Source organism: Pongo pygmaeus, chromosome 5 (genome assembly GCF_028885625.2).
Source record: "Pongo pygmaeus isolate AG05252 chromosome 5, NHGRI_mPonPyg2-v2.0_pri, whole genome shotgun sequence".
Lineage (NCBI taxonomy): Eukaryota > Metazoa > Chordata > Mammalia > Primates > Hominidae > Pongo > Pongo pygmaeus.
In genome coordinates, this window is record NC_072378.2 from 39,377,345 (window position 1) to 39,405,006 (window position 27,662).

The following is a 27,662-nucleotide window of genomic DNA, read 5'->3' on the forward strand; positions in this document are numbered from 1 at the left end:
CAGTCTTGGTTGGGGACACTTCACCAACAAGACCTCTGTGCTGGTGATTATTCCAGCGGAAACTGAGCATCAGGGGTGTAACTAAATGGATTCCTATAAGGGAAAGGGTTTGTACTAAGAGACATCTAAAACTTCTCCCTGTTCCAAGATCACTTACTTTTTAGTGTCTTATTTTATAGAAGAGATCTTTCTTGAACAGGTGGCTGTAAAGTGAATTTTGTAAATCAAAATATAATTACACCATTGACTTCTGTAGTAAAAATGAAGCTACATTATTGTAGAGAATACTACTGTGTCCCAGAAACATAATGAAAATGCTGTATAAGACTACAGCAAGTCTTAAATGTTATTAATAAAAAGACAATTTTAGGCTGGAACAATAATTATACTCAAAATCAGGACTAGAATTACATTTTCTAGGGTTTAAGGTTTTTCTAAGCATGTCTCTAGCTCAAGTAAAGTTTCCCTTTTAAAACCCTAAGCAGGACAAGGTGATTTGTTTGAAACTGTTGATATACTAGAGATACCTGGGCTGTTGATTTGATACTGTAGTCAATACCTGAGCTTTATTTTCCACTCATGGGGTTGCAAAAGTATTTCTATAATTTCCGTTTTCCTTAAGAGTGAATTTCCACTCTTGAGATGGATTGATTTAAAGGGAATTATATATAGATATAATTTATATATATACACACACACGTATGTATGTATGTATGTATAGCATATACATATGCTATTCAGCCACTGGAGGTTGAAGGACTTGGGATGGAGATGAGAATGAGGCACTGGAGGCTGCAAAAATGTAGGCTCTAGAACCAAGAATTCTGAAGAGTAGCTGAAGGTTGCTACGTCGGACTGGGTTAGGGACCTCCACTAGCATGCTTGACTGATTTTAATATAGTTTGCTCCACCCACATAGGTAGTCCTATTCAGGCTGCCTATTTTATATCTGTGCTCAGTGTTATATCTCCTTCCCTTTTTGTGCTTTCCGTCTTCCTCTTTCACTCACTAGAAACAACCCAATTGCAGTAAACAGGGGTGTCCCTTGCTGAAAGGAAACTTCTGCACCATACTAGAGGCCTGTCCTATAAAAGGAGGAGAATGGTTCAGATGACTCTGAAGCCCACCCATCTCTAACATTCCAGGCTTTATGAGGGGGCAGTGGGCATCTCTGGCAGGGAATCCTGCAGTTCCTGACCTCCTGTGATCCTTTGGATTGATACCTCACTTTGAGTTCTCTCCCACTCCATGTGTCCCGTCCTTGTTCCTTCGATTCTGGCATCTCTTTGATTGTGGCCAGCAGAAAGTTCAAATCCCTTTATGTGTTCCTGCCAGTATTTGTAGTCAATCTTTTGTTGGGCGTATGTCACCAAATTGAAATGTGTATATTGTATTGGCTTGTTTTCCAATAATCGTCATATTTTATTGTTCCCACAACCAGAGGCTTTTGTACTGATCTCTTCAAAATAGTCAATAAGTGATACATCAAAAGGAACAAATGACAGATATTTAACTGGCTTTCCCACAAAATCAAATATTTTCATTGATTGGATTAGGAAAGGCTCTCTTTAGCTGTCATAGCTAAGGCAACAATGATCTTTGGAAACTATAGCTAATCATATATGTTGGTAACTGCTCTGTAAAGATTTTTGCTGTATTAATTTTCTATGACATTTCTAATAACTCTGCAAACATAATGAAGAAAAAAATTCCACTGTACTCCTATGAAGGTTAGGTTGCAAAAAGAATATCTAACTGACACCCAGTACTTAATCATGTGAAAGGAGAAAAAGGTACAATTTTATTTCAGCTCTTTAAAGTACATTTCCAATTATTAGCTAAGTACAATTAGTAAGAAATAAATATCATTTTAGTTAAACAGTAGTTTTGGAAACCCAGGAAATGGAAAGTTTAATGGCAAGTTTGGTTCTGCAAGACATATTTTAGAGTTCATTTGGGCTGGTAGAGATACATCTAGAGGAAGAAAAAGAATTGAGAAAGAAGAGGTCATTGGAAGAGAAATGACAGATGAGAAAATCTCCTTTATTGCATTGTTTACTTTGTTTTAGGTGAAATCTCGTTTGATAAAGATGGGCCATCTTAATTCAATGAACATATTTCTTAGACAAGAAATTGACAGAATGCAAAGAGTCATTTCAATACTCCGCAGTAGCCTGAGTGATCTAAAATTGGCCATTGAAGGAACAATCATTATGAGTGAGGTGAGCTGTTATTACATCGGTAGGCATTTCCTTCTTTGTTGATGTTTCTTATTCATATGTTTTAATTTTTTCTTCTCCAGAACCTGAGAGATGCTCTGGACAACATGTATGATGCTCGTATACCTCAGCTCTGGAAAAGAGTGTCTTGGGATTCGTCCACACTGGGCTTCTGGTTCACTGAACTTTTGGAAAGAAATGCTCAGTTTTCTACGTGGATATTTGAAGGGAGGCCTAATGTGTTTTGGATGACTGGTTTCTTTAATCCCCAAGGTATGTTCTCATAGGAGATTTGGCAAACTTGGAATTTGTGTGTTGTTGGATAGTAGCATCATGTGATAAATGTATACCATATAAAACAATATGGAGCTGTAGCTTGCTGGGTGCTGCACATAGCCACTCAAAGGCGAAAGAACACAAATAATTCTTCTGTATTTGTTTTACAAATTCAATCTGAAGCTCTTCCTATCAGTTCTTTACAATGTGGTAGCAAAACTCTTCCTTTTTCTTTTCACCAACTTCAGCAAACCATGTGTCTGGGGTTAGGACACATGAAAGAGTAAAAAGAAGTTCCTCTCTAACATACAGTTTTTAAATGTTTGTGAAATGTCAAAAATGAAGCACCAAAAGATGCCAAAATTGTTCCTAGGGTTTAGAAAATTAGATGATTTCAAAAATGATTGTGACAAAAGTATTCAGAGAACTTCAGGGGGGTCTTCCCCCACTCAGTTTTCTAGTTTTCTTTTTCTTTTTTCCTGAAAGAGTGTTTTATAATTCTGCTTCGTTTATTCCTTCCTTCTAGAAATGTTTACTGAGAAAGTTAATGGCTTGATGTCATAGAGTTTGTAAGGTTCAGGAACATGACACCTTTTTGTCTTACTAAAATATGGATAGTTTTACTTCGAGTAATTGTTGGTGAAAATGAAGGAATGTTGGATTCCTTATGGTTCAGCAGCTTATGGCTCCATCTGTAATAAAATTTTAGAAACATTCACACTTACAGATTTAGGATGAATTATTGTTTCTTGTAGCAATATAGGTGCATCTCATAAAATAATGTTGAGTAAAGGAAACCAAACAGAAAACATTACATGTGGTATGGTTCCATTTATGCAAAGAATAAGAACAGGCACAATGGTTCTATAGTGTTCAAAGTCGGGATAATGACTGTAGAAGGAGGGCAGTGATTAGAAAAAGGCACAAAGGGCCAGGAGCGATGGCTCATGCCTGTAATCCCAGCACTTTGGGAGGCCAAGGTGGGCAAATTGCTTGAGCCTAAGAGTTTAAGACCAGTGGGGCAACATGGTAAAACCCTGTCTCTACAAAAAATATAAAAATTAGCTGGGTGTGGTGGCATGTGCCTGTAGTCCCAGCTACTTGGGAGGCTGAGATGGGAGGATCACCTGAGCCTGGGAGATCAAGATTGCAGTGAGCCGTAATTGCACCATTGCACTTCAAGCCTAGGCAACAGCGTGAGACCCTATCTAAAAAAAAGAGAGAGAGAGAGAAAGAAAGAGAGAGAGAAGGCACAAGGGACTTCTGGGGCCCAGGAATGTTTCGTTTCTAGATCTGGATACTGGTTATGTGGCTGCATTCCCTTGGTGAAAATTCCTTGATATTGCTGTATAGTGATGATTTGTGCAGGGTTTTTTTGTATAAAGCATACTTTGATCAATATTATACATGAAAAATATGCGTTTAATTGTCCTCTGTATACATACATTCATTCACTGTATGCATTTTCCAATACCTTAAAAATGTTTAAATTTGAAACACTAACCATGGTGATTTCTATAAACATATCAAATTATACATAGTATTTTATAAAGTCCGTAGCCTTTAGAGTTGTAAAGGGCAGCCCCCAGATTTCACTTATCTATTTTTCTCCCAGAATTTCCATTGAGTTAGGGGAGGAACAGTTTTTATTATGGGTCTCAGATTTTGTGTGTCTACTTATGAGTCTCTTTCTTCCGTATGAGCCTCAATTTGAGTAAGTTGTCATCAGGTAATTTCTGGCTGGGGAACCTGAAGTAATAGCATTTAACTTAATAAGGATTGTTTGACCACCTCCCATTTGCCAGCCCCACTGCTAGGTACTTTCAATGAAGAGAGATTTGAGACTTGGTTCCTGCCCTAAAGGAGCCTATAATCTGGTTGGTAAGACAGACACATCAGCAACCTTAATATAATGTGATAAGTGCCCCACTGTGTGAGAACTAAGTGCCATGGTAGCCCAGAGGACAGAGAGATTAATTCTGCCAAGAGCTTCACACAGGAAGCAGTGAGTAGGGTTTGCAGAAGCAGGGATGCCAAAAAAAGAGCGGGTGCTTTCCAGGAAGAGGCCTGAGCAAAAACAAGTCTTGTTCAGGGGAACAGGGAGACCAGTGTGGCCAGGGCTCAGGAGCAAGGCTGGGGGTAGTGGGGAATGAGGCTGGAGTACGAAAAGTCTTCCGGGGCCTCAGGGGTTGGCGCTGTATATCAGAAGGTAATCCCAAGAGAAGGCAAGTGATGGACTGGAATATAGAGGCCCAGTGCAATGAGACTCTTGCCAGGTCCAAGGAAGAGGGCCTGGGACCTTAACCAGGTGCCAAGGAGGGAACAGATTTGATGGAGTGATTAAATGGGGGTCTCTGAGAGAGCAAGGAGGGACAATGTAGGCTGGAGGCAAGGTACAAAACAGGGAACATTGGGAGAGGGACAGGTAGGGCAGAGAGACAGGGAGCACTGGAGAGGTGTGTTGGCAGACTTGGAGTTGGGAGAGGTGTAAGGACCAATGATTTTCAAAGTTTGAGATTATTGAGTGTATCTTTGATATTTAGAAACCAAGGGAGTGGAGTTGGTTCATCCCTGGCTTTCCATAGTCACGAATGCACATAATTTTTTTCAGTGATTTTTTTTCATTCAAAATATAACTTTAAAAAGCAAAGTGTTAATATGAACTAATCTTTAATTGTTAATGTTTGTTAAGAAATGTTACAAAGCCGAACAATACTTAAAGAAATACAAATGTAGATTCACATGATATGGTTTGGCTCTGCGTCCCCACCCAAAACTCATCTCAAATTGTAATCCCAGTGATTGGATCATGGAGGTGGTTTTCCCCATGCTGCTTTCACGATAGTGAGTGAGTTCTCACAAGATCTGATGGTTTAATAAGTGTTTGGCAGTTCCTCCTTCACTGTCTCTCTCCTGCCTCCATGTAAAACGTGCCTGCTTCCCCTTCTGCCATGATTGTAAGTTTCTTGAGGCATCCCCAGCCATGCAGAGCTGAGTCCATTTAAACCTCATTCCTTCATAAATTACCCAGTTTTGGGTACGTCTTTATAGCAGTGTGAAAATGGACTAATACATCACATTTCAGTTAATGCCTTACTTTCCTTCATTTGTTAATAATACTCATCTTTTCCCTTTTCTTCAGTTCTGCTTTCAAGTTAGACTTTGATTCTTTCTCTCAGGTCTCTCCATGTCTTGGAAAGCCCTAACTTATTCAAACATCCTACCCTTTACACACAAACGCACACACACCCTTATCCATGACTGCTTTCGGTTAGTCGCACAGAAGACTGGAAGTCATCTCTTCCTGCACACTAATCACTTCTCCGCTCTCTTTTCATTCTCTTGACATGAGGGACAAATTACTTTCTGTTCCACCTCACTTGGCCAAATCTGGCAAATAAAGATTACAGCCACTCCATACATGTTCCCAGGCAGTGTGCAAACAGATAGAGTCCTTTCCAACTGGAAGCCTCGCTGGACACTATTTGACATCAACAGTTGATTTCCCAACATGAATGTATCTCCTGGGTTTTATGTCCTCTAACTCAGTCCTCTTCAATGAAATAATTTCTTTCTTTGGTTCAAAACATTTAAGTAAATGGCTTTAAAAAAAAACCCTACATAGGCAGGGCGCGGTGGCTCACGCCTGTAATCCCAGCACTTTGGGAGGCTGAGACTGGCAGATCACGAGGTCCGGAGATTGAGACCATCCTGTCTAACAAGGTGAAACCCCGTCTCTACTAAAAATACAAAAAATTAGCCAGATGTGGTGGCAGGCACCTGTAGTCCAGGTACTCAGGAGGCTGAGGCAGGAGAATGGCGTGAACCCGGGAGGTTGAGCTTGCAGTGGGCCGAGATCGTGCCACTGCATTCCAGCCTGGGCAACACAGCCAGACTCCATCTCAAAAAAACAAAAAACAAAAAACAAAAAACAAAAGAAACCCCTACATAGTTAAGTAAAACACAATGCAGTTTGCATAAAGGCCATAGTTTTGTCACAAATATATATACAGTAATCAAAATCACCTAGACCATAAAGAAGACTATAGAATACCTGCAAAGGCTTTATTCACGTACGATTGCTAATGTTTATAATTTTATAATGCAATGTGGCATCTGATGCTGTTTAGTGTGTTTCCCTCATTGTCTGTCTGGTGACTGCTCCACAGGCCTAAGTGACTTTGAGGTCCGTGCTACCTCAAGGACAAGTGACACGCTTTGCTTGCCCCTGGTCAGCGCCCGAGCTTCTGCTGTTTGTAGCACTGCTGTTTGCCTTATGGGTGGCCTGATATTTTGTCTGTCATATTTGAAGAGGCTGAGTCAGCCACCGTGGAGCTCATCTGGCATTTTCAGCACCCCTCACAATCATTTCTGTAGCAATTGACGAGCTCAACCATGTGGCAATTAGACTGGATGATTAAAATAGTCAAGCTCTCTATATATGTGACCCTGTGATAGTTTTTTCAATGTGCAGCTTTTTTCTGTGTGTGGATTTGTCTCCTGGCAGATTACTCAGGCCAGGGGAACCTTTGTGCTCCACTGGGTTTTCCCAGCAATTGTTGGTGCACATCTTCCCACATTATTTAAGATTGTTTTTCTCGGGGGTTGCAAAGGATGGCCCTGGTCTGTTTTTCCCATAGGTGCGCCTTTTCAGCGCATTGTGTAACATGATTTAGATTGTGGTGCATGAGCTTGAAAGTGTGTGTACATGTCTGTGCTGTGTGTAGGGATGTGTTTAAACCCAAAGAATGTGAGTTGTAATGATCCTGACTTCAGGCCAGGGTATTGACTGCCTTTCAGAACATCTTAATTGATAGCCATGCTTTGCCATTTGATGTTAGCTATGACTCACAGGGGCTGCTAATGAAATGGAGGCAGAGGCTGAGCGTGTTCCCCAGGTCTCACACCTCTGTAGTAGATTGAACCATGCAGTCCCGTTATTTTCTGAATGTTTAGCTCAATCTGGAGCTTGATGCCATTTAGATGCCAAATTGTGCCCACTTTTTTCTGTTATTTTTTTCTCAGTGTCTTGACAAGCCATGCCAGTCTGTTGTGTCAGATATCAGTGACAACTTCTTCCATAATGCAAATCAAGATTTTTCAGTTAGAGGCAATTCTGCTGGATCAAAGAGATGGATCATTTTTGTCCTGTTATCTTGCATTTCTATAAAAATAATCTACGACCTTTTGCCTGTGTGTGTGTTTTCAGGGAAACATCATCAACTAGCTACAATCTCTGAATGCTTGTCTTGAAGAGTTATAAAAGTCTGTTGTTTGTGGAGGTGGGAAAGTGTGCCAAGGACTAATGGAACTTTAGGATTGGAAGGGACTTGGGGATAGCTTCTAATCTAATAGCAATTCCAAGCATGCCCCAGTGCCACTGTTTGATGAATGAGAGCTACCCTTAAACATCTTGGGAAATCTAGGTGAGTGGACCTCAAGGTCCTAAACTTCAACATGAGTGATAGCACTAACCTGCCCTGTCCCCAAATCACAGAACTATAGAAATGCCTCTGAGTGAATAACAACCCGTCCTCCTTGACTTTTTGTGTGAGCAGCTTTTACGCACTGGCCTTAGACACAACCACATCTCTTGTAATTCCAGTCTCTGCATGTGTTTACCTTCCTTAGCAACCACCCAGTCCTTTGTAATCTGGCCAGGCTCCATCACTGTGCTGAAACTGCTCTCTCCATGGCCCTCATATCTAACAACCTCCCTGATGACATCATTGCCCTTGACTACAGCTAGAATGCCGACTCTGAAAACTCTCATGCCTTGGTTTCCATCCATGCGCCTCCTCTGATCTCTTCCTACGTCAGAGCTCACTTTGTGTGCTCTTCTCGGCAACTTCTGTCCTTGGCCTCGGCCCTCTCGTTGATGACCTCAGCCTATGACTGGCTCATCTAATGTCCCACTGTAGCATGCTCATTCCTCACTTCCACCCGCCAAGTAGGAATTTCATCCTCCTGCGAAGGTCACCAGAGCCGTGATCTGCCCATCTTCCTCCTGAGTCATCCTTGCCAGGATTCTGCTGAATGTGCTTGTGCACCATCCTTCAGGTCACCTGGACTCTTGTGAATGGGCTCCTCATGTCAAACAGTGTGGAAGAGGGAAACCAGGACAGCATGGTGTCATGGAAGGCAAGGAGAAGGAGAGTAGTAAGTAAGTAGTGGCAGGTGCTCCAAGAGGGCAAGTAGGATGGGCCAAAAATGGCCAGATGGATTTTTCAACAAGAAGACCGTTGGCAGAAGTCTCAGTGGAATAGGTGGGGAGGTGCAGGAGTCTGATTTGGGGGTATGTGAGTGAAACGAGGAAATGGAGACGGGGTGAATATGGATAACATGGATAATTCTCTCAAGACATTTGGCTGGGAAGAGGAGAGGCAAATTGGAGGAGTAGATATAAGAATAAAAAGTTTTCTTTCTTTCTCTTTTAGTGATAGGAGAGGCTTAAACCTGTCCAAATACTGGTGGGAAGGAGAGAGAAAGATAGATAGGGGGTTGTGGGAGGGATGAGGGAGGGAGAGAGAGCTCAATAATCCCAGGGAGGAGGTAAAAGAGGCAGGAGGAGGTGGACACAGCACTCACAGGTGGAGAAATGTGCTCCAGGCAGGCAGCACCTTGCACACTGTAACAAGAGTACTAAGGAAGGAGAGGGCATAGATGCTCATGGTGATGGAGCATAGGTAGGCTTGCTGGCAAGAAGTTAAGGGCATTCCCATCTGAAGCTTTCTACTCTCTGTCTGAAGCAGGAGGCGAGGTCCTCTTGAAAGCAAGAAGGTGTTGGTGGAGAGATTTTTAAAAGAGTGGCAGAAGTTTGAGAAAGAGGGCAGATGAAGGGGACAGGGAAGGACTGATAAGTGGCCTTGAGAATTCTGTTGAGGCTCTTGATGGTGAACTGTGGTGATGGTGGCTGTGTGATGGTTTCTAGTTTCATTCAGCAGCCTGGTATAGATGTGAGAGAGGGGGGACATTTGGATTCATCTGGGATTGTGGTTTTGCCAGGCAAGAGATGAAAAGGATGGATCTGAACCAAACAGGGAAGGAAATGAAGAAAAGGGATGGAGTTGAGGAGAAGGTCATAAGAAATGATGAGGCCAAAGGTCTGAGAGGTCAGATGCTGAATGGGGTACTGGAGAGACCCAGGTGTTTTCAGAGTGCTTAATGGGTCGCAGCAGTTGGGTATATGGCAAGGACAATGAGAGGAGGGACATGTGGCCAGAGGCTGTGGTTGTCAATGCAGCAGAAATTCCCATAAAGGGTGGAGGAACAGTTGGAAAGGGCAAGGTCTTTAGGGTTGAGCCAGGGCAACCTGGCGGAAGGTGGAAAGAACATTCTGTGAAAAGGTGGAAAATGTGAGAGTTTGTCAACAGAGGGAACAGTGGAAAGGTTTGGGAGAGATGGGGGAAGTGGGAGGTTGGTTAAAGGGAAAGGAAGCATAAACTAGCTCAAGGAAAAGATAGTTCAGGGCCGGAATTACATTTTTAAATGGGTTTAGCTGATCCCAGCCTTGCTAAGACAGGTAATCCCAACTCACCCGTTTATACTGAAGTTTTACTGGAGCCAATTATGTCCTGGATTGGTTATTTCAGAGAAGGTGTGTGTCTCAAGGGTCCCTGGAAAGAGTCAGCTTGTACTAGTGACAGTCTTCTTAATATTGTGCCTGTAGTCTTCCCACTTGTCAAACTTGTTCTTAAAACAACTGTGGATCAGTGACTGTCAATGACTTGTCTGCAGAGCTTTTTACAGGGCAGTGGTTCTCACACCTGCCTCTACAGTAAAATCACCTGGGGAGCTTTTAACGCATACTACTGCCTGGGGCCCCAGAACAAGTATATCAGAATCTCTAGGGCTGAGCCCTCTAGAGTCCACACGATCAATTTTCTTTTCTTTTCTTTTTTATTTTACTTTAAGTTCTGGGATACATGTGCAGAACGTGCAGGTTTGTTACATAAGTATACGTGTGTCATGGTGGTTTGCTGCACCTATCATCTAGGTTTTAAGCCCCGCATGCATCAGCTATTTGTCTTAATGCTCTCCCTCCCCTTCCCCCACCAATAGGCCTCAGTGTGTGTGTTCCCCTCCCTGTGTCCATGTGTTCTCATTGTTCAACTCTCACTTGTGAGTGAGAACATGTGGTGTTTGGTTTTCTATTCCTGTGTTAGTTTGCCGAGGATGATGGCTTCTAGCTTCATTCATGTCCCTGCAAAGGACATGATCTCGTTCCTCTTTATGGCTGCATGGTATTCCATGGTGTATATGTACCACATTTTCTTTATCCAGTCTATCATTGATGGACATTTGGGTTGGTTCCATGTCTTTGCTATTATAAGTAGTGCTGCAATAAACATACGTGTGCATGTGTCTTTATAGCAGAATGATTTGTATTCCTTTGGGTATATACCTAGTAATGGGATTGCTGGGTCAAATGGTGTTTCTGGTTCTAGATCCTTGAGGAATTGCCACACTGTCTTTCACAATGGCTGTGGAGAAATAGGAATGCTGTCACACTGTTGGTGGCAATAAACTTTCTGAAAAGCTTCCTTGGTCATTCTAATGAGTGACCTTGGACCTTTGCTACCCAGCCAGCAGCATCTGTATCACCTGGGAGCTTGATTGAAATGCAGAATTTCAGGCCCCACTCTTGATCTACCTACTGAATCAGAACGTGCACTTTTAGTACATCCCCCTCCTCAGGTGATTCCCATGAACATTAAGGTCTGAGAAGCCCTGCCTTAAAACAAAGCTGGCACCTGGGTTCCACCTCCAGAGATTCTGATTTTATTGATCTGAGCTGTGACTTGGGAATTGGGAGTTTTGGAAGATTCCTGGGTGTCTCTAATTTTCAGCAGTTTAAGGTCCCTGCCTTACAGCAAAGAACTGGGAAAGGTGCTTGGTGCATTTTTATTCAACTGGGTTGACCAACCCTATCTTCGTTTAATGATTTCTGACCTTTTGTTTAATTTACCAATGAACTACATTTGCTTCTCATTTGGGGGAAAAACTGCCTGTCGTAAACTCATGGCAGGAACATCATTTCTCCTCATCTTCAAAGACGCTACTGGGAAGCTTAGAAACTGATTAGACAGGAAATACTGCACAGCCTAAGGCCTATTGAGTAAGGACCAGTTCATTTATTAAAGAAAAGAAAATGTTGCTTATTTTTAGTATAAATCATTACAAAATGCCAACCAACTCCTTATAAATTTGAGAAGAGCAATCTTCCTGATTAGTTATTTCTTTCACCTTTTCTAAGACCTTGTATGAAATGATACTTAAAGCATTCTTCAGCTTTCTTTAAGCCAGCTGATTGCACAAGTCAAACAACAGCCGTTAGTGTGTTGAACTGTTGGATTACTACTATTATAGGAATGGACACATAACAAGTGTTACTTTAGACCTGAGTTTCCAAAGTATAATCCTAGCTTAAAAGGGAATTTTTAAAAAGAAAGAAAACAGGAAACTGTATTGTATTGGGAGGAGGCCAGAGGGGAGATGAAAAAATCATTTGGATTTTGTGTGTGGGGGTAAGTGGGGGGTAGCTGTCTATAACTTTCATTAAGTGCTTTTTTTTTCCTTCTCTTTATGAAGTAAGCTGCAGGCTTTGGGTTGGCAAACCCCATGGGGATGCAGAAATCTGAGGCTGCTACCTTTTTATCTGCCTTCACGGTACTGTCCTCTTCCCCCAGCTCCTCCCTGACCGTATGGACCAGTCCTCAGACTTTCCAGATAACTGCTTCCCATGAGTCACTACTCTGATATCAGCCTATAAGCAAAGGAGCTGGGGGGGTCCAGGCTTGGTGACTAACCCTTCTTAGCCCACTCAATCAGGGTGCTCCCCACCTGCAGGCAGGAGGCAACACCTTGTCTGCTACCATCCTCCCCTTCCAGAGCCCACCTGCCTGCCCAGCCCTGCCCTGCCCTGCCCTGCCCTGCCCAGTCGAGCCATACCTTGCTTTGTCCCATCTGGGGGTGCCTTGCTCAGGGATGGGCTGGCAGGGCTGCACTCAGCTTCTCTGGTAAGCAGAGACTCAAGAAACCTCTGGGGTCTTGTTTTCTGGTCATGTGATCCCAGGGGTGCACATGTTCCCCTTGGGTGTCTGAACAGAAGGGCCTGGGAGGGAGGGCCACACCCCTGCAGTCTTGCTCTGCTGGTGTAGTGGGCAGCTGCCTACCCCCACCCCACCCTGCACTGTGGGCTCCAGAATTGGCAGATTAAGCATTTTATAAATTGTATTTTAGATACATGTTTCAAACTTGTGAGTTTTTTAAAAAGAACAAGCTTGACAAGTGTTTTAAGAATTCATTATGCTTTATGGGTTTGAGGGGGAAGAATTTTTTTTAAAGCATCTGATTTAGACCACATGTAACTCGATGTTTAAATAATCAAATCACCTGTTTTCATGTGGGTGGTTTAATCTCATCAAGAATAGAAGGTTACTATTGTTGAAGATTTTCCCCAACTTTTTGTTTCTGCCTTTGGAGTTAAACATATGAACAGAGGAATCATTTTTCCACCACTGATGATTGAAATTTGGTTTAGGAATTATTAAAACTAAATTGTGCCAGCCAGGGGCGCAGTGGCTCATGCCTGTAATCCCAGCACTTTGGGAGGCCGAGGTGGGCAGATCACAAGGTCAGGATATCGAGACCATCCTGGCTAACACAGTGAAACCCCGTCTCTACTAAAAAATACAAAAAATTAGCTGGGCATGGTGGCGGGCGCCTGTAGTCCCAGCTACTCGGGAGGCTGAGGCAGGAGAGTGGTGTGAACCCGGGAGGTGGAGCTTGCAGTGAGTGGAGATCGCGCCATTGCACTCCAGCCTGGGCGACAGAGCGAGACTCCGTCTAAAAAACAAACAAAACAAAACAAACAAACAAAAAACTAAATTGCGCCAAAACAAAAGTACTGCTTTCAAGCTCTTACAAAGAAAAATTTATCAATAGTCTTTAAAAATTATACAGGCTTCAAAAAATCAGCTTTTCATTCCATTAGACTTGTTATCCATCTACAAGAAAGATGGCCATTCATTTTTTAAATTCAGTAATAAACAGTTCATTGGATTTGCTACCCTTTGAGTGCCGCAAGGGTCATGCTCTTTTTAGGAAGCAGAAACAAAATGATCAAGACTTGAAAGGACATTTATCTTCTCTACGTTCTCTGAACATGGGAATGGCCCATTAACGTTTCCTATCTCCACTCTCAGACTGCAAATATATTTAACATTTTCCTTTCTTAATAGTACAAGGTAACATAAGTGTGTTCTAGAGTCCACCTCCTGGCATTCCTAAGCATTAGGAGACTTATGGCTGAAGTCAGCTGGCCAACATCATTCCCATTAGGGAGCGCCTCTCCCCATTAGGGAGAAGATAAGACATGATGTCTCCTTATTCGCACTAGAGTTTTTCAGAACTCTGATGATGACTGAAGTCTTTGAAGCAGTTGTGCTAAATAAGCGAGAATCCAGCTCTATCCTCCTCTGGCACCTATGACATTGTCTTGAGTGCCACAAGGAGTGAGGTCAAATTTGCAGTTTAGCTGGAACTTTAAATGTTATAGGAAAATTTAATTATTCAACTTGTGCAAATGGATGGTTAAGACCAGGATTCATGCCTTGTACATTATGACCTTGTAGATTCATAGATCAGTAATGAATCTTAAAACATCATAAAATAGGGTTGATTTAATTCCAAGTCCAGAAAACCCTACTAGGATATACAGTGTCTAATACATGGATGCACACTGAATGTTGAATGGTGAAAATGACATTTTCATGGAGTGCCTTAGAATGGAGAATTGGGTTTTATTATTTTTGTCGTATATACCATTGACTGGAAAACACACCACATGTTTTACTGCTAAAGTATGGGAGCCTGGATGTTTAAAATGGAAGTTGCCTGGCACATTGGCTCGCATCTGTAATCCCAGCTACTCCAGAGGCTGAGGTGGGAGGATCACTTGAGCCCAAGAGTTTGAGACCAGCCTGAGTAACATAGCAAGACCCTGTCTCTAAAATAATAAAAAAAGGAAGTCAACGTAATCACATGCTGATCAAATCCCCTCAAGTGACTCCATATAGAGCACAGGCATTCACCAGCCATTGCTGCCAGACAAATTTCCACTACATTTCCTGCCTCCTATACTTAACATTTTGTATCATAAAACCAGTCTTTCCTACTAGGCACTCGGTTTCATGAAACTATAGCTTTAAAAGAATCTTCTATAAAAGTCCTTCACTCAGCTGCTTTGATTGATTGGTCAACTCTTCTTTTGGGTTAGTGCAAAGGCCCTTCTTTACCACACCTAATCCTATTTTAGTGGGTGCTCCGAGTAAACGTTTCAAGATGCAAATAAAGCCAAACCATTTGAATTTTTATTTAAATTTTCAGTGGCTTCTCTCCATCCACAGACTTAAGTCCAAACTCTGACCTTGAAAAATCACTCTTCTATCTTTGTTCTAACCTTATCTGCTGTCACTGACTCCACACTGTCTCAGCCATCCATGTGTGTGCATGTGCTGTTCCTTTACCTGGAATTGCCCCATCTGGCAAACTCCTATGTAGCTCTCAAGAGTCACCTTCCCCTTCATCTTCTCAATTATGCTTTCCCTGAGTTGTCTTCCCGAGTAGTTAACTTTGTTCACACCTTTGTTCATAATGACAACGTTGTGTCAATGTCCAGCCTCCCCCACACTCCCTCTGGACTGAGCTCCTTGAATGTGGGGCCCATGGATGGCCTCTTCATCTTTGTGGTCATCCCACGTAGTACAGGGCTTGGTACATGGTGGCCACTTCAGCAAGATTTGACAGAGGAATGAAAGCATGACCATATGAGTGCCTCTCCAAGTGTCTCATTTAATAATGAGGAGAACTTGACTCAGTAAAGCCAAGCTAGGACCTGTTCTTTCTTTCCAACTCCAGGGGATCTCGACTCAGTGCTTATAATTATGCCTTGCAACTCTCCCCTCCCCCAACTCCCATTCAAACCTGATAAGATGTTCACTTTTGTGTTGTTTTGTGCATACATTGGTATGTGCTGGTTTGGTTCTCAGAGCTCACTAATCTAGGAGTAGCAGGAACACGCACATTATAAAATTTTACTCCTTGGAGAGCTTTATGATTTTTAATATTTACATGGAGGCCAAAATAAAATATGTAGATCATAAATATGTTTTCTTAAGGTTTTGAAGTCCAGTTTGAAGTTTAGGGTATTTTTTTCTAACATTGATTGTTAGTCTCCAAGAAAGGCTTATCTTATTGAATTGAATGGCATGGTTTGAAATACTAACTTTAAAGAAAAGCCACAGTGTACAGAACCGCGTATTGTCTTAAAATCACTGTATTATGCACATTAAAATATGTAGCTTTCCTTTCCAGGGTGATTGCTTTTTTTGGTCAAATCGAAAGTCAGGTTTTCTATTTTGGCATTATGCCTTATTTCCCTAGACTAAATGAAATTGTTCCATTATAGCAAATAGAAGCTTGATAATGGTTTGATTCAAGTCTAATTGGAATGCTATTCTCAGAATATTTCACCATTCCGATCTTATTCCTCGATATTATATTTTCAAGTAGAGACTGTGAGCTAGAATTGGGTTACAAGCCTTTAAGACTTGAGCAGCTGAAATCTCAGGAGAGTTTCAAACCAAGGCCCAGTTTGAAGTATAAACGGTACTGCTTTCCTGCTGTCAGCAGGCGAGAAAGATTTAGCTCACTGCGGGTCCCCACAGAAAGGAAACACTGAGAGAAATGTCTCCCCTGGGGTTTGGCCTCAACTCCTTTTGAGACGGATGTGTAGTTTGGAGATTGATAAGCAAGTAACACTTAACATTGCTTCCTTCTTGTTTTTAAAAGCAGATTGCAACAAGGCGTCAACATCTCTTCTTTTTTTCTTTAAGGCTTCCTCACAGCAATGAGGCAAGAAGTGACCCGTGCCCACAAAGGCTGGGCACTGGACACTGTGACCATCCACAATGAAGTTCTGAGACAGACCAAGGAGGAGATCACGTCACCCCCTGGGGTAGGCATTGCTGGGGAATAGCAGGGACCGTTCTGGAGCCAGAGCTGAAATTTCAAGTTCTGCTTAAAACTGAGCTATAAGTGCCTTGGTTAGGTCCATTTGCTTTGCAGTGAGGGTTCCCTCCGTCATAACCAGAAGACATCAGTGCCAAAGCCTCCCCCATCTGCCAGAGTGGAAGATTAATGACAAGGTCTAATGAGCTCTTAGAACTCCGTAGACTACATTTCTACAAAATTACAAGTTATACTTGTGTTTGCTAAAAAGGCTTTTTGGCCAGGTGCGGTGGCTCATGCCTATAATCCTAGCACTTTGGGAGGCTGAGGCAGGAGGATCGCTTGAGCCCAGGAGTTCAAGACCAGCCTAGGCAACACAGGGAGACCCTGTCTCTGCCAAAAACAAACAAACTAACAAACAAACAAAAACTAGCCAGTCGTGATGGCACACATCTGTAGTCCCAGCTACTTGGGAGGATGAGATGGGAGGATTGCTTGAGCCCCGGAGGTTGAGGCTGCAGTAAGCAGTGATCACACCACCAGACTCCAGCCTGGGTGACAGAGTGAGACCCTGTCTTGATAAATAAATAAATAAGGCTTTTCTACACATCTCCAGCTACTGCTGTGGGCCACTCACAGATTCTACTGTAGGCAGCAGAGCAGTGCTGAGGGCAGCAGAGATGAAGGGAACTAGCAGGTTGGAGTCAGGGGCCAGTTCCAGGGGTGTCCCCTTTGAGTGGAAAGGAACATGGCTGGGGGAAGAGCCCCCACTTCCTGGATACTGATCTGCTCAATGAATGTGGGCAAATTCTTTAACTTTTGTGAGTCTTCACATCTTCATCTGCAAAATGAGCATGATAATTCAACCTTATTAAAGGAGTTGTGGCCAGGCACGGTGGCTCACGCCTGTAATCCCAGCACTTTGGGAGGCCAAGGCGGGAAGATCACTTGAGGTCAGGAGTTCGAGACCAGCCTGGCCAACATGGTGAAACCCGTCTCTACTAAAAATACAAAACTTAGCCTGGGGTGGTGGCGGGCACCTGCAATGTCCCAGCTACTTGGGAGGCTGAGGTGGGAGGATCGCTTGAATACAGGAGGCAGAGGTTGCAGTGAACTGAGATCCTGCCACTGCACTCCAGCCTGGGTGACAGAGCGAGACTCTGTCTCAAATAAATAAATAAATTTTAGAAAAAGGTAGTTGTGAAGATTTAAATGTGATCATTTAGGTGTGGTGCTGGACCCCACGTAGACTCTCGATAAATCAGTCTCCCTTTCCCTCTCTCTGATTTTCATTCCCTCATTTGTCAAGTAAGGGGGCTGGACTAGATGATTTCCAAGTTCTAGCCAAGTTCCCTGCCACCTTATAACGAGGGCCACCTTTCCTTCAGTTTCCAGTATTATCTTCCACATTCCTGTCTGAGGCCTCACCAGAAGCACCTTAACCTCCAGGTTCCCACCAACAATCTCTTTTAGGCAGTTTCACAATTCCTCCAGCCTCTCCCCATTATGCAATTCCAGAATTCCTTCCACATCTGTAGGCATTTGTTACCGCAGCATCCTGCTTCCTGGAATCAAAATCTGTGTTCCTTTCCAAAGGCTGTCATAACAAAGTATCATTACCTTGGGTGGCTAAAAACAACAGAGATATATTCTCTCACTACTTAGGAGGCCAGAAGTCAAATCAGGGTAGGGTTGGTTTCTACTGGAGGCCCCAAGGGAAAATCTTGTTCTAAGCTTCTCTCTTAGCCTCTGGTGGTTACTGACAATCTTTGGCTTTCCTTCATCATTACAATCTCTGCCTCCATTCTCACATTCATCTATATAAGTATATATATATCTGTGTCCTCTCCTCTTCTTATAAAGTTACCAATCACATTGGATTTAGGACCTACCTTAATTCAGTATGTCCTTATCTAAGCATACTTTGCAAAGTCTCTATTTCCAAATAATTACATTCCAAGGTTCTGGGTGGACATGAAGTTTTGGGTGACACTATTCTATCTACCACACCTTCTCACTGACTTTTTAAAGTTCTGAGACTGAAAGCACCCTGGAGAGGGATACAATTTACCATACGATGGCTTTTAAGTGGTCCCATTATTCATGTAGTTGATTGTCACCCACTGAGTTAATGATGGTAACCATATGTCCTGATTTTCTGGGACTGCCCATGGTTTTACTGTCAAATCATGTGCCTCTGTTTTTGCTTCAAAAAACATGGTCCTCACACGGTGAGCCCACACAGGGGGATTCCAGAAAACACTCTGCAATGAATCTTACTGTCTTTCATTCTAATCAGCATTTACTTCCCCTGATCCGATCCTCACTGGAGATGGAAAAATGGTCACCATCCTCTACATTTTTCTATTTGGTGAGCTGGCATGATTGTTGGAGCCTCCCCTGTGATTCTCCTTCAGCCTTTCTTTTTTCAGTGAGTACATGTTCTGTGGCTCCCCACTGCCTACAGGATCCAGTTTAAACTGTTCAGCTTAGCACCCAGATCCTTCCACGGTCAAGCCCTGACTTCTTTTACTACTATTGAGCCCTCTGATAAAGGAAATACTGGGGCTTTTCTGGCCCGCCCTGCCTTTCTTTGTAGTGTTACTCCTGCCTGTGATGCCTATGCTCTCTCCTCTTTCTTTCCAAACACAGCCCCTTGCTGCAAGCCCATCAAGGACCATCAAGGCCATCTCCTCTACAGAGGCCCCTGAGCACTCCAGCCACAGGGACCTTGCCTCAGAAGTCACCGCCCTCACCCCCCAGAACAGTTCACCGGGCACTCCCAGTAACAAGTGTGTGCTGCTATTCAATTCATATCTTTAAAAAATTTTTTCTGCACCTATGCATCTTATCTCCCTGATTTAACGATGAGGACTCCCAGGGTAGGGCCTATTGTATGAGAGAGACACTGGGGAGGGTGGCCAGATGCTGCCCCTGCCATGATTCCCCTGACTCTACCATGCCTGGCCTCTGGGGGTGCTCTGACTCTCCCACTAGCTGGGCCTGGCTGTGGAAACCTCACCTCATCCTGTGACTGAGATGAAGTTGAGACACAGGTTGGCTTGGCCAGGGCCAGGCTGAGATCCCACATGACAGCAGCTCCAGATCCTGTTCCATGCTCCCACCTTCCACCAACTCAAACCAGACCTCTCAGAGACTTTCACCTCCCTGTAGAGGTGATCTGGTGCTACCGGCTAAGCCTGTTGCTCAGGGAGGCCACCCCCACACTTAAATAACTAATAACAAACACGAACATTTCTACAGCACTCATAGCCTCAACACAGGCTGCAGGAGAAAACTGGGCTCAGTATTTCACGAATGCAGTGTGCCCAGTGATGCTTTCTCCCTCTGGTAGTGTTTTAAGACTGGTGTGTGTTTTATTTCCAGACTGACAGCCTTTATGACTAATTTTGCAGCACGTAGTTTAAAAAATAAATCCTGTTACCTTATGCTTGACTCTTCCAGGAAGGTGTGTATATTTATGGGCTGTACATGGATGGAGCAGCCTGGGACAGACGGAATGGGAAGCTCACGGAATCCACCCCCAAGGTACTCTTCACGCAGTTACCCGTGCTCCACATCTTTGCCATTAACTCCACGGCACCCAAGGACCCCAAGCTGTATGTGTGTCCTATTTACAAGAAACCCAGGCGAACTGATTTGACCTTCATCACTGTGGTATATTTGCGAACAGTGTTGTCCCCGGATCACTGGATCCTGAGAGGAGTGGCCCTTTTGTGTGACATCAAGTAAGTTCATTTCCATCTGCTGAGGGCACCAGAACCCACATAGACAGCCTGTGCTATTGAGGGACTCAGTGATGTGCGTGTCTTTTCTCCCCAGTAATTACTTAATTACTCTTTCTACATTAAAAAGTTGATGTTCTAAAATTGCTAGTGTGTGTGTGTTTTCCTTACATATCAGTATTCAAAAAGATCACTCTAAATGAATGCTTTTTATCCTGGGAAATCATATTTCATTATAATTACTTTTTAAAGATAAAACCCTGTTTGGATGTTAGAACACTTTGGAAGCTCTGAATTTTAAAAATTTGAAAGTGTTGATATGTGACATCCTAAAAAGAGCCTAGTAGTTGTAAACTTTTCCCTCAAGTAGGTACCAATTTCCCCTGAATAAAATCTAGCCATGTCTATGTTTGTGCTAACGTGTTATCTTTTGTTCTTTTGAGTTTGGTATTCTCTCTGTGCTTCTGAAATGGAAACTGAAGAGATCCAGCCAGTACTCCTCAGTAGTACAGCTATTCAGTATGAAGTGTTTAAGACAGAAAATCCACTGGGATGGCCGTTCTTGTGATTTATTTTAATTTTATTTTATGTTGTTTTATTTTAATTTTTACTGCTTTTGAGGCCCAGAGAACTTAGACTCTCCAGCTCTCCCTCCCAACTCCAATTCTGCAGGAGATAATGAAACACATTTCTAGGCAGCAAATGGAGAAGGGAAAAACAAACCTATCAAATGAAATTAGGTTACATGCTGAATGTCTTAAAAAGCAAAGTCTTTAAAAAGTGAAGCTATTTCTTATTCTGTAGCTAGTCTAAAACTCAGTTTGAACCTTGATTTCCTGCTAAAGGAAATTGTCAATTTAACAAAACAGATGGGGTCCTATACTGAATGCTCATGCAGCTTCAGGACAGTGAAGAAGTGTCTCTACCAGTCTTCTCATCTAGAATCCTTGTGCCTGCCCACAGCTAAATGCACGAGCTTCATTCCTTCTGTCTATTCTGAAGGAGGGAATGTTTCAAGTTGCCTTGTTTCCCTCTCATCCTTCTGCCACCTTGATCAGAGATGCTGATGACAAACAAAACCAGGCAACCAAGCAGTAGCCCAGGTAAGGTTTACAGAAAAGACCCCAGAGAAAACTCTGCCACAGTCTAGTGTACTTTCAAGCAGTACAAAACACATTATGAAATGCAAATTGTAGCAGTGGCCTCTGGTATTTTCCTGATATTGATTCAATGTCAAAACCATAGAACTTTAAAAAAATAAAGGCAGTTTTAAAAATAAAGCAGCCAAGCCCCTGGCTCAAGTGTTTCAGCACTTTCCTTGGCCAATACATACACTAAAGTAAGGATGGCATTCTTGAGAAAGAATGTCCTCCTGAACTGAGGCTAGAATTTGGAAGCACCTGTCAGTCTGGGTGGACACAGAGAAAGTTAAACACCACGACATTATAGCAAACCAAGCTGCACGTTCCAAAATCAAACACACATGTTTTATTGATAGCCCTGTCCAGCTGCTAAAACAATTGAAGGCAAATGGATAGTCGAAACCCCTGGATATCATGATAGGTTTTCCAAGAATAACAATTATGTTCAGTGTTCTCTAATGACTTGAATGTCTTGTGGAAAACTGGGAAAAGAGGTGAAGAAGGTGTAAATCTGGCAAAGATCATTGATGAGACCAGTTAAAGTCACACATGTGCCATTTCCTGGGCACTCTCTGCTGTTGCTGGTTACTTTGGACTATGTTAACACAGAAGAGAGAGAGAGATGGGCATTAAGGTCCAGCAAGGATGGGCACCAGGCACCTGAGCAGGGCCTCAAAATGGTCTTCTTTACGGTCAGTGCTTCTCAGCTATCCTTAGTTCTGCCAGGGTCCAGTTCTGCTTTCTTCCTCTAGGCCCAGTAAATGGTTTTCTTGGACATTTTAATTGACATTAATTGAACTTCCATAAGCACATAACCATTTTCCCTGCAAAATTGTTGCTCTTTCACTAATTACATAATTTGCCCCACTTGAGTGAGGGAGACCTGGTGCGCACAAAGGAGCAAAGGATAGAGGACGAAATGATTAAGCCAATGAAGCTGGGAGAGAAGAAAAGTAATTATTCTTCTTCCTTGGAATCAGTCCACATCTTCTCATTTTGCTCTTGGCAAAATGAGCAATGAGATTTATACCTTCCTTGATTCAAAATGTTCCTTTAGTTTGGACTTTGCATAAAAATAAAACCAAAAGAAACGTGTAGAGAGATACATCTTCCTAAAGGGATTGGTCTTGTGGGTGATGTTGCATGAACGAGCCACCATCTCTGCCACTAGAGACCTCAGATGAATAGGGGACTCACCATAATTGGAGGCACAAGGTGACTCAGGACCATGGGTGAAGTTCAAAGGAATGGTGAAGGAAACTCAGGGTTGAGGATGAACTTGAAGACAAGGTAGCATTTCAGCTGGGTCTTGAACTTTTCATAGATATTAGCAACACAGCAGATGGGTGTGTTCGAAGGAAGGGAGCAGCATGAGGGAGAGAACGGTCTAAAGGTGGGAAACCTCATGGAACGTCCAGAGACAGAAGATGGAACCTTCAATGAGTTTCCATTGCCTGGAATGTACTTTCCAAATACCAAAGCCTTCTAGGAGCTGGCCTCAAACAAAATTTCTGCTTTATCACCCGTCCCATCTCTCAACTTGCTCAATTGCTTCTGCTACTCTGACTATCTGATGTTCTTGATGTTCTCTGAAAAAATCACACACATTCTCACCATCCTTTGATTACCTTATCAAAGAAAAGCCTCTTGTGTGGAACAACTGGAAGTTTCATACATGGCTATGGAGGCACTGTCAAATGGTACAGCCATTTTGGAAAACAATTGTTGGGCAGTTTCTTAAGAGTAAAACATAAGTTACCATATGACCCAGACATTTCGCTCTTAGGTATTACCCTAGAGAAATGAAAGTGTATGTCCATACAAAGACATATATTCCAGTGCTCATAGAAGCTTTATTGGAAGAGCCAACAATTGGAAACAATCCAAATGCCCATCAACAGGTAAATGAATGAAAAAAATATGGTATATAACTGCAATTGAATACTGCTCTGCAAGAAAAAGAAACAAACTATCGAGGATGCATGCTAAAGCTGGATGAATCTCAATTACGCTGAGTGAAAGAAGTAAGACCAAAAAAGGACTACACAATGTATAATTTTGTTTATGTAAAATTCTAGAAAATGCAAATTAACCAACAGTGACAGAAAGCAGATCAGAGCTTGACTGGGAAGGAAGGGAGCAGGAGAAAGAGGTTACAAAGGGGCAGGAGAAAATGTTGGAAGGTGGGTGACAGATATGTTCATTCTCTTGATAGTGGTCATAGTTTCATGGGTGTCAAAACTTATCAACTTGTACACTTTAAATGTATGCAGTTTATTGTACTTCAATTATACATCAATAGAGCTGTAAAGAAAAGCTCTTCCCATAGCACCTGATCCTTTCTTCACCTTCCTTGAGGATTTCCACAACCCCTCACTCCTCCCCCAGGCAAGATTCATTGCACTTTCTGCATTTTGGTTGCAACTGCGTTTAGTAATCTGGGTTGCAATCCTAGAATTTTAATGCAAGGATTCAATGACATGCGTCTATCTCCCCACTCTATAGCAAACTTTTGGAAAGCAGAATCTGGCTTTTGAGCACCCTAGGAAGTGTTGACTGAATGACAGAATGAATGGACAGCAAGTAACCCAATTTGACTGGTAAATGTAGGCAAATGATGGGGAAGAAGGGAACACCAGGTGCGAGCCATGTTGGAAGGGTCTAGAGTGCCACAAAGGACAGTAGGGAGTCACTGGTGGTTCTGGACTGCTAAAGGAATGGAAGTGAGTAGGTCAGCTAGAACACTTCTAGACCAAAATCGAGAAAATGAGTGTTGGAACTACAGAGATGACAATTAGAATGGAAGCAAAGTAAGGCATTTGAAAGACGGTATGGAGGTAAAATTTGGGGACTCAGAAACTGAGCTGAGATGAAGGATAGAAAAGGTCTAAAGATAAGGCAGTTTATAGACTGGGGAGTCTAGCTGGATGTTTCCTGATCATTAAAATTTGGGGAAAAGAGGTATTTTGCTAGCCCTGTGCTTATACATAGCTGCCAGGGTCTCTGAAGAGAGACTTAAAGATCTGTGTGCTCACCATTGCTCCCAGCGAGGTCCATGAATTAGTAATAATGTAGTGTACCTGTACGCCAGGCATTGGTCCAAGCACTTGATGGGAATTAATTTATGTAATCCTTGCACCAATCCCATGAAATTGATACTGATATTATTATCTCCATTTCACAGATTAGGAAACTGAGGCACAGAGAAGCTAAACAACTTGCCCAAGTTCTCACAGCTAGTGAGTGACAGAGCTGGGATGAACATAGGCTTAGGGCTTCTGATGTACTTTGTAAGACAATACTGGGTTTTTAAAAAGCCACAGTCCAAAGGCGTGAACCACTAAAATTCATAATTGTGTATAGAAAATAGTATTATCTATGTTTCTCTGACTTGTTAATTTGAACAGCTTTCATTATCTAAATGGACAGAAAAATGTGCATAGAAGAGAGGTTGTAAGACAAATATCAGCATTCGTGTGATATGCAAATAAATGTATATTTAAAATTCATGGATTTTGAAGAGAATTAGTTGGTTCATTTTAACGTGCTTTTTCTGGGCTTTCTTGAATATTCTGTACCAGTAGGTGCATTGCATGGTAACCAGAAGGAGCATGGCTGGAGAATTTTGCCCTAAACTCCAAGTGAGAAGACATGGGGTTTAGTCCTGAGACACAGGGCCCGTGCAGGGCTGCTACCTTGTCCATATGAAAAAGAAGAAAAGATAACTAAAATGTTATTTTCAAGAACACAACTCAGCAAGGGATAAATGGGAGCAAAAGTGTAAAAAATAATTCACTATCCTAAATGAAGAAAAAAAGTTAAGGAACTATGGAGATTGTTTCCACTTAAAATGCCAAAACAAAAAATTCGTAGTTAAAGTAACTCAGTGACTTAATCCAGGGTATCTAATAGAATCTCCAACGTTGTCTTTTTTTAAGGTTTTAGAAAAATAATCCTACTTTAGATATAAAAAGATGCCACATGACAACACTCTAGGTATAGTTGGGATACATAGAATATGTCCAGAAATATGCACTAATATTGAATAATGAAGACACCAAGGGTTTTCCAGGGCTGTGACAAACACGTTGGCTTGTGTGCCTTTTCTGTATTTGATAAAAAATTATCTACTCATTAAAAACACTAAAAGCTTTGCCCCCTCCCTCCTCCCTCCCTGTCTTAGGTGAAGTTCTCTGGAAAAATCCTCTGAGATGGAGATCTACATGCAGGAGGTTTCCTGGAAACGGCTTTTAGGAGCATCACTCACCGGCGAGTGAAGGAGGCAGGACAGGGCAGAGGGAGAGGTTGGGCTGTGATGCAATCACAGCGAAGGCCTCAGCCACCCCTGGAGCTATGGAGCAGGGATGTGCCGCATGGGGTGAGGGGACACAGGGGCTGAGACGGCCAGGCAGCTGTGAGCCAGCACTTCTGGCAGCTGGGGAGGATAGCCTGGGACCTGAAGGCGTCCGTATCCTGCCTTTCTTCCTCCACATTCTTCTCATCTTCTTTCCCCACCTCCTTTAATTTAAAAACAAATCATGAACGTACTTTTCCTTGCTTCCTCTTTATGCTTTCCTCAGAGGATCTTAACAACTTACATCAAGAGTGTTTTTGACACCTGCATACCGACTCCATATCCCTGAAATGTAGAGAGCTTTTCAGAATGTCTGAAATGATGGGCAAGACACCAGAGGGACATGTGGTTTCTGTCCTCTCTGAGAGGCGGGGAAAGAGGGGGTCCCTGGCTGAGGGAGTCCCTAGACAGAGCACAGTAACCGGATAGGTTTTGAAGAGACCTCCAAGCACAAAGACAACTGAAACCCGAAAGTCTCCTTTTACTTTGCTGTTTTTCTCAGAGTCATGAATTTCCTCGCAACTTTTGAGGGATAGAGCTGTATTTTGCCTTCAAAAAATTACTTTTGTGTCTTGAGCAGGTGGAAAAAAGCTCAACAACTCTGTCGTTTCTATCTTCCAGCATCTGGCTTTGACTGCAGATAAGAACCGAGGTTTTGAACACTCAAGTCTTGATTTACATCCAACCTTCTAAGATGAACATAAATACTTTGGAGTAATGCTTAAGAAATGAAGCTGTTCTGTCTACCCTGAATCAATACCAATTCCTTACGGAAGCTGTTGGCTTATAGAAGATTACCCTAACCCATTCCATTCTCCCCAAAAACAAACTGGAGAGGAGGAGCTCACAGTTTCTTCCAGCCCTCTGGGGCTTGCAAGATCACCCTTCTTGGGAATGTGGGATGTGACAGGATGACAGTGTTACCGTTGTTTCTTTATAAGCTGCTTTGACTGAACAGGTGTCCTCTGGGAGTGTGGAAATTCCTCTTCACACATGTGCTGTGCCGGCAGCTCCCTGTTTCTCCTGACAGAGCCACCTCTCCTCTCATTCTCACCCAGGACGTGACCGGTTCATTAAAGCATCTCCTCTCTATTTCCAGGCAAAATCCCCACCTGACCTGGTGCAGGGATGTGATGTTTGAGCCTCTAATTCCCCCGCATCTTCACAGCTTCTTCAAGATGGGGGGGCTATGAGTGCGAGGGGGCTCTGTCCCCATCTCCAAGATGACAAATCCATGGGCATTTCTATCACTGGAACCTCAGCCTCCTCAGACATGTGAGCAGGGATGCTAACCTGTGTCTGGGGGATAAGGACACCCATCTGTCATTTGCGGTTTCTGTGTGGTCCTTCCTGATTATGCAAACCCTTTCCTTTCCATTGTTTCTCTTCTATTGTCCCCCTAAAGGACATCCGGCGTCCCTTCATGATAAGAAACTGAACGAGACAAATAGAAAATGCTCTTCCCCCTCCTCCTCCCTCTCCCCCTCTCTCTCTGTCTCTCTCTGTCTCTGTGCATCTCCTGTGTGAGTGTGTGTGTCTGCCCCTCTCTCTCTCCCCAACCTCGCTCCCTCCAGAGCTGATAACTAGCTCTTTGGCTTTTAGCTAGACTACGTCAGAAGCTTTGTCTATTATGTGTCATCCCCTCTCTTGGGGAAAGCAGTCACTTTTAGTTTTTTTCCATGTTTATGGAATTTTTTAGAGTAGACTTGCCCTTTCTGCCTGGTCTGCTTTCTCTGGAAGCCCACACCAGTCCTCGGCCACCAGCAGCCCACTGCGGAGTTCCCTGGTGGGCCCTGGATCCTGCATTCCCCTCAGGACCCTCCTCTGCCCATCGAACACTTGGCTGTGGGACAGCTGGCCCAGAGGTTGAGCAGGTGACTTCTCATCAGGCCCTGTCCTGCCCCTCATGCCC

General features: G+C 43.0%; 1 protein-coding gene across 1 annotated transcript in view; it reads left to right on the forward strand.

Moving 5' to 3' along the window:
* Positions 1 to 20,661, forward strand: part of DNAH8 (dynein axonemal heavy chain 8) — a 311,999-nt gene extending 291,338 nt beyond the window's left edge. The window contains exons 90-93 of the mRNA XM_054492591.2: positions 2,070 to 2,222; positions 2,303 to 2,492; positions 16,394 to 16,515; positions 19,974 to 20,661. Coding sequence (XP_054348566.2) covers positions 2,070 to 2,222; positions 2,303 to 2,492; positions 16,394 to 16,515; positions 19,974 to 20,261 — 753 coding nt within the window. The 3' untranslated portion in view covers positions 20,262 to 20,661. The remainder of the gene's footprint in view (positions 1 to 2,069; positions 2,223 to 2,302; positions 2,493 to 16,393; positions 16,516 to 19,973) is intronic.
* The last annotated feature ends 7,001 nt before the right edge of the window (positions 20,662 to 27,662 follow it).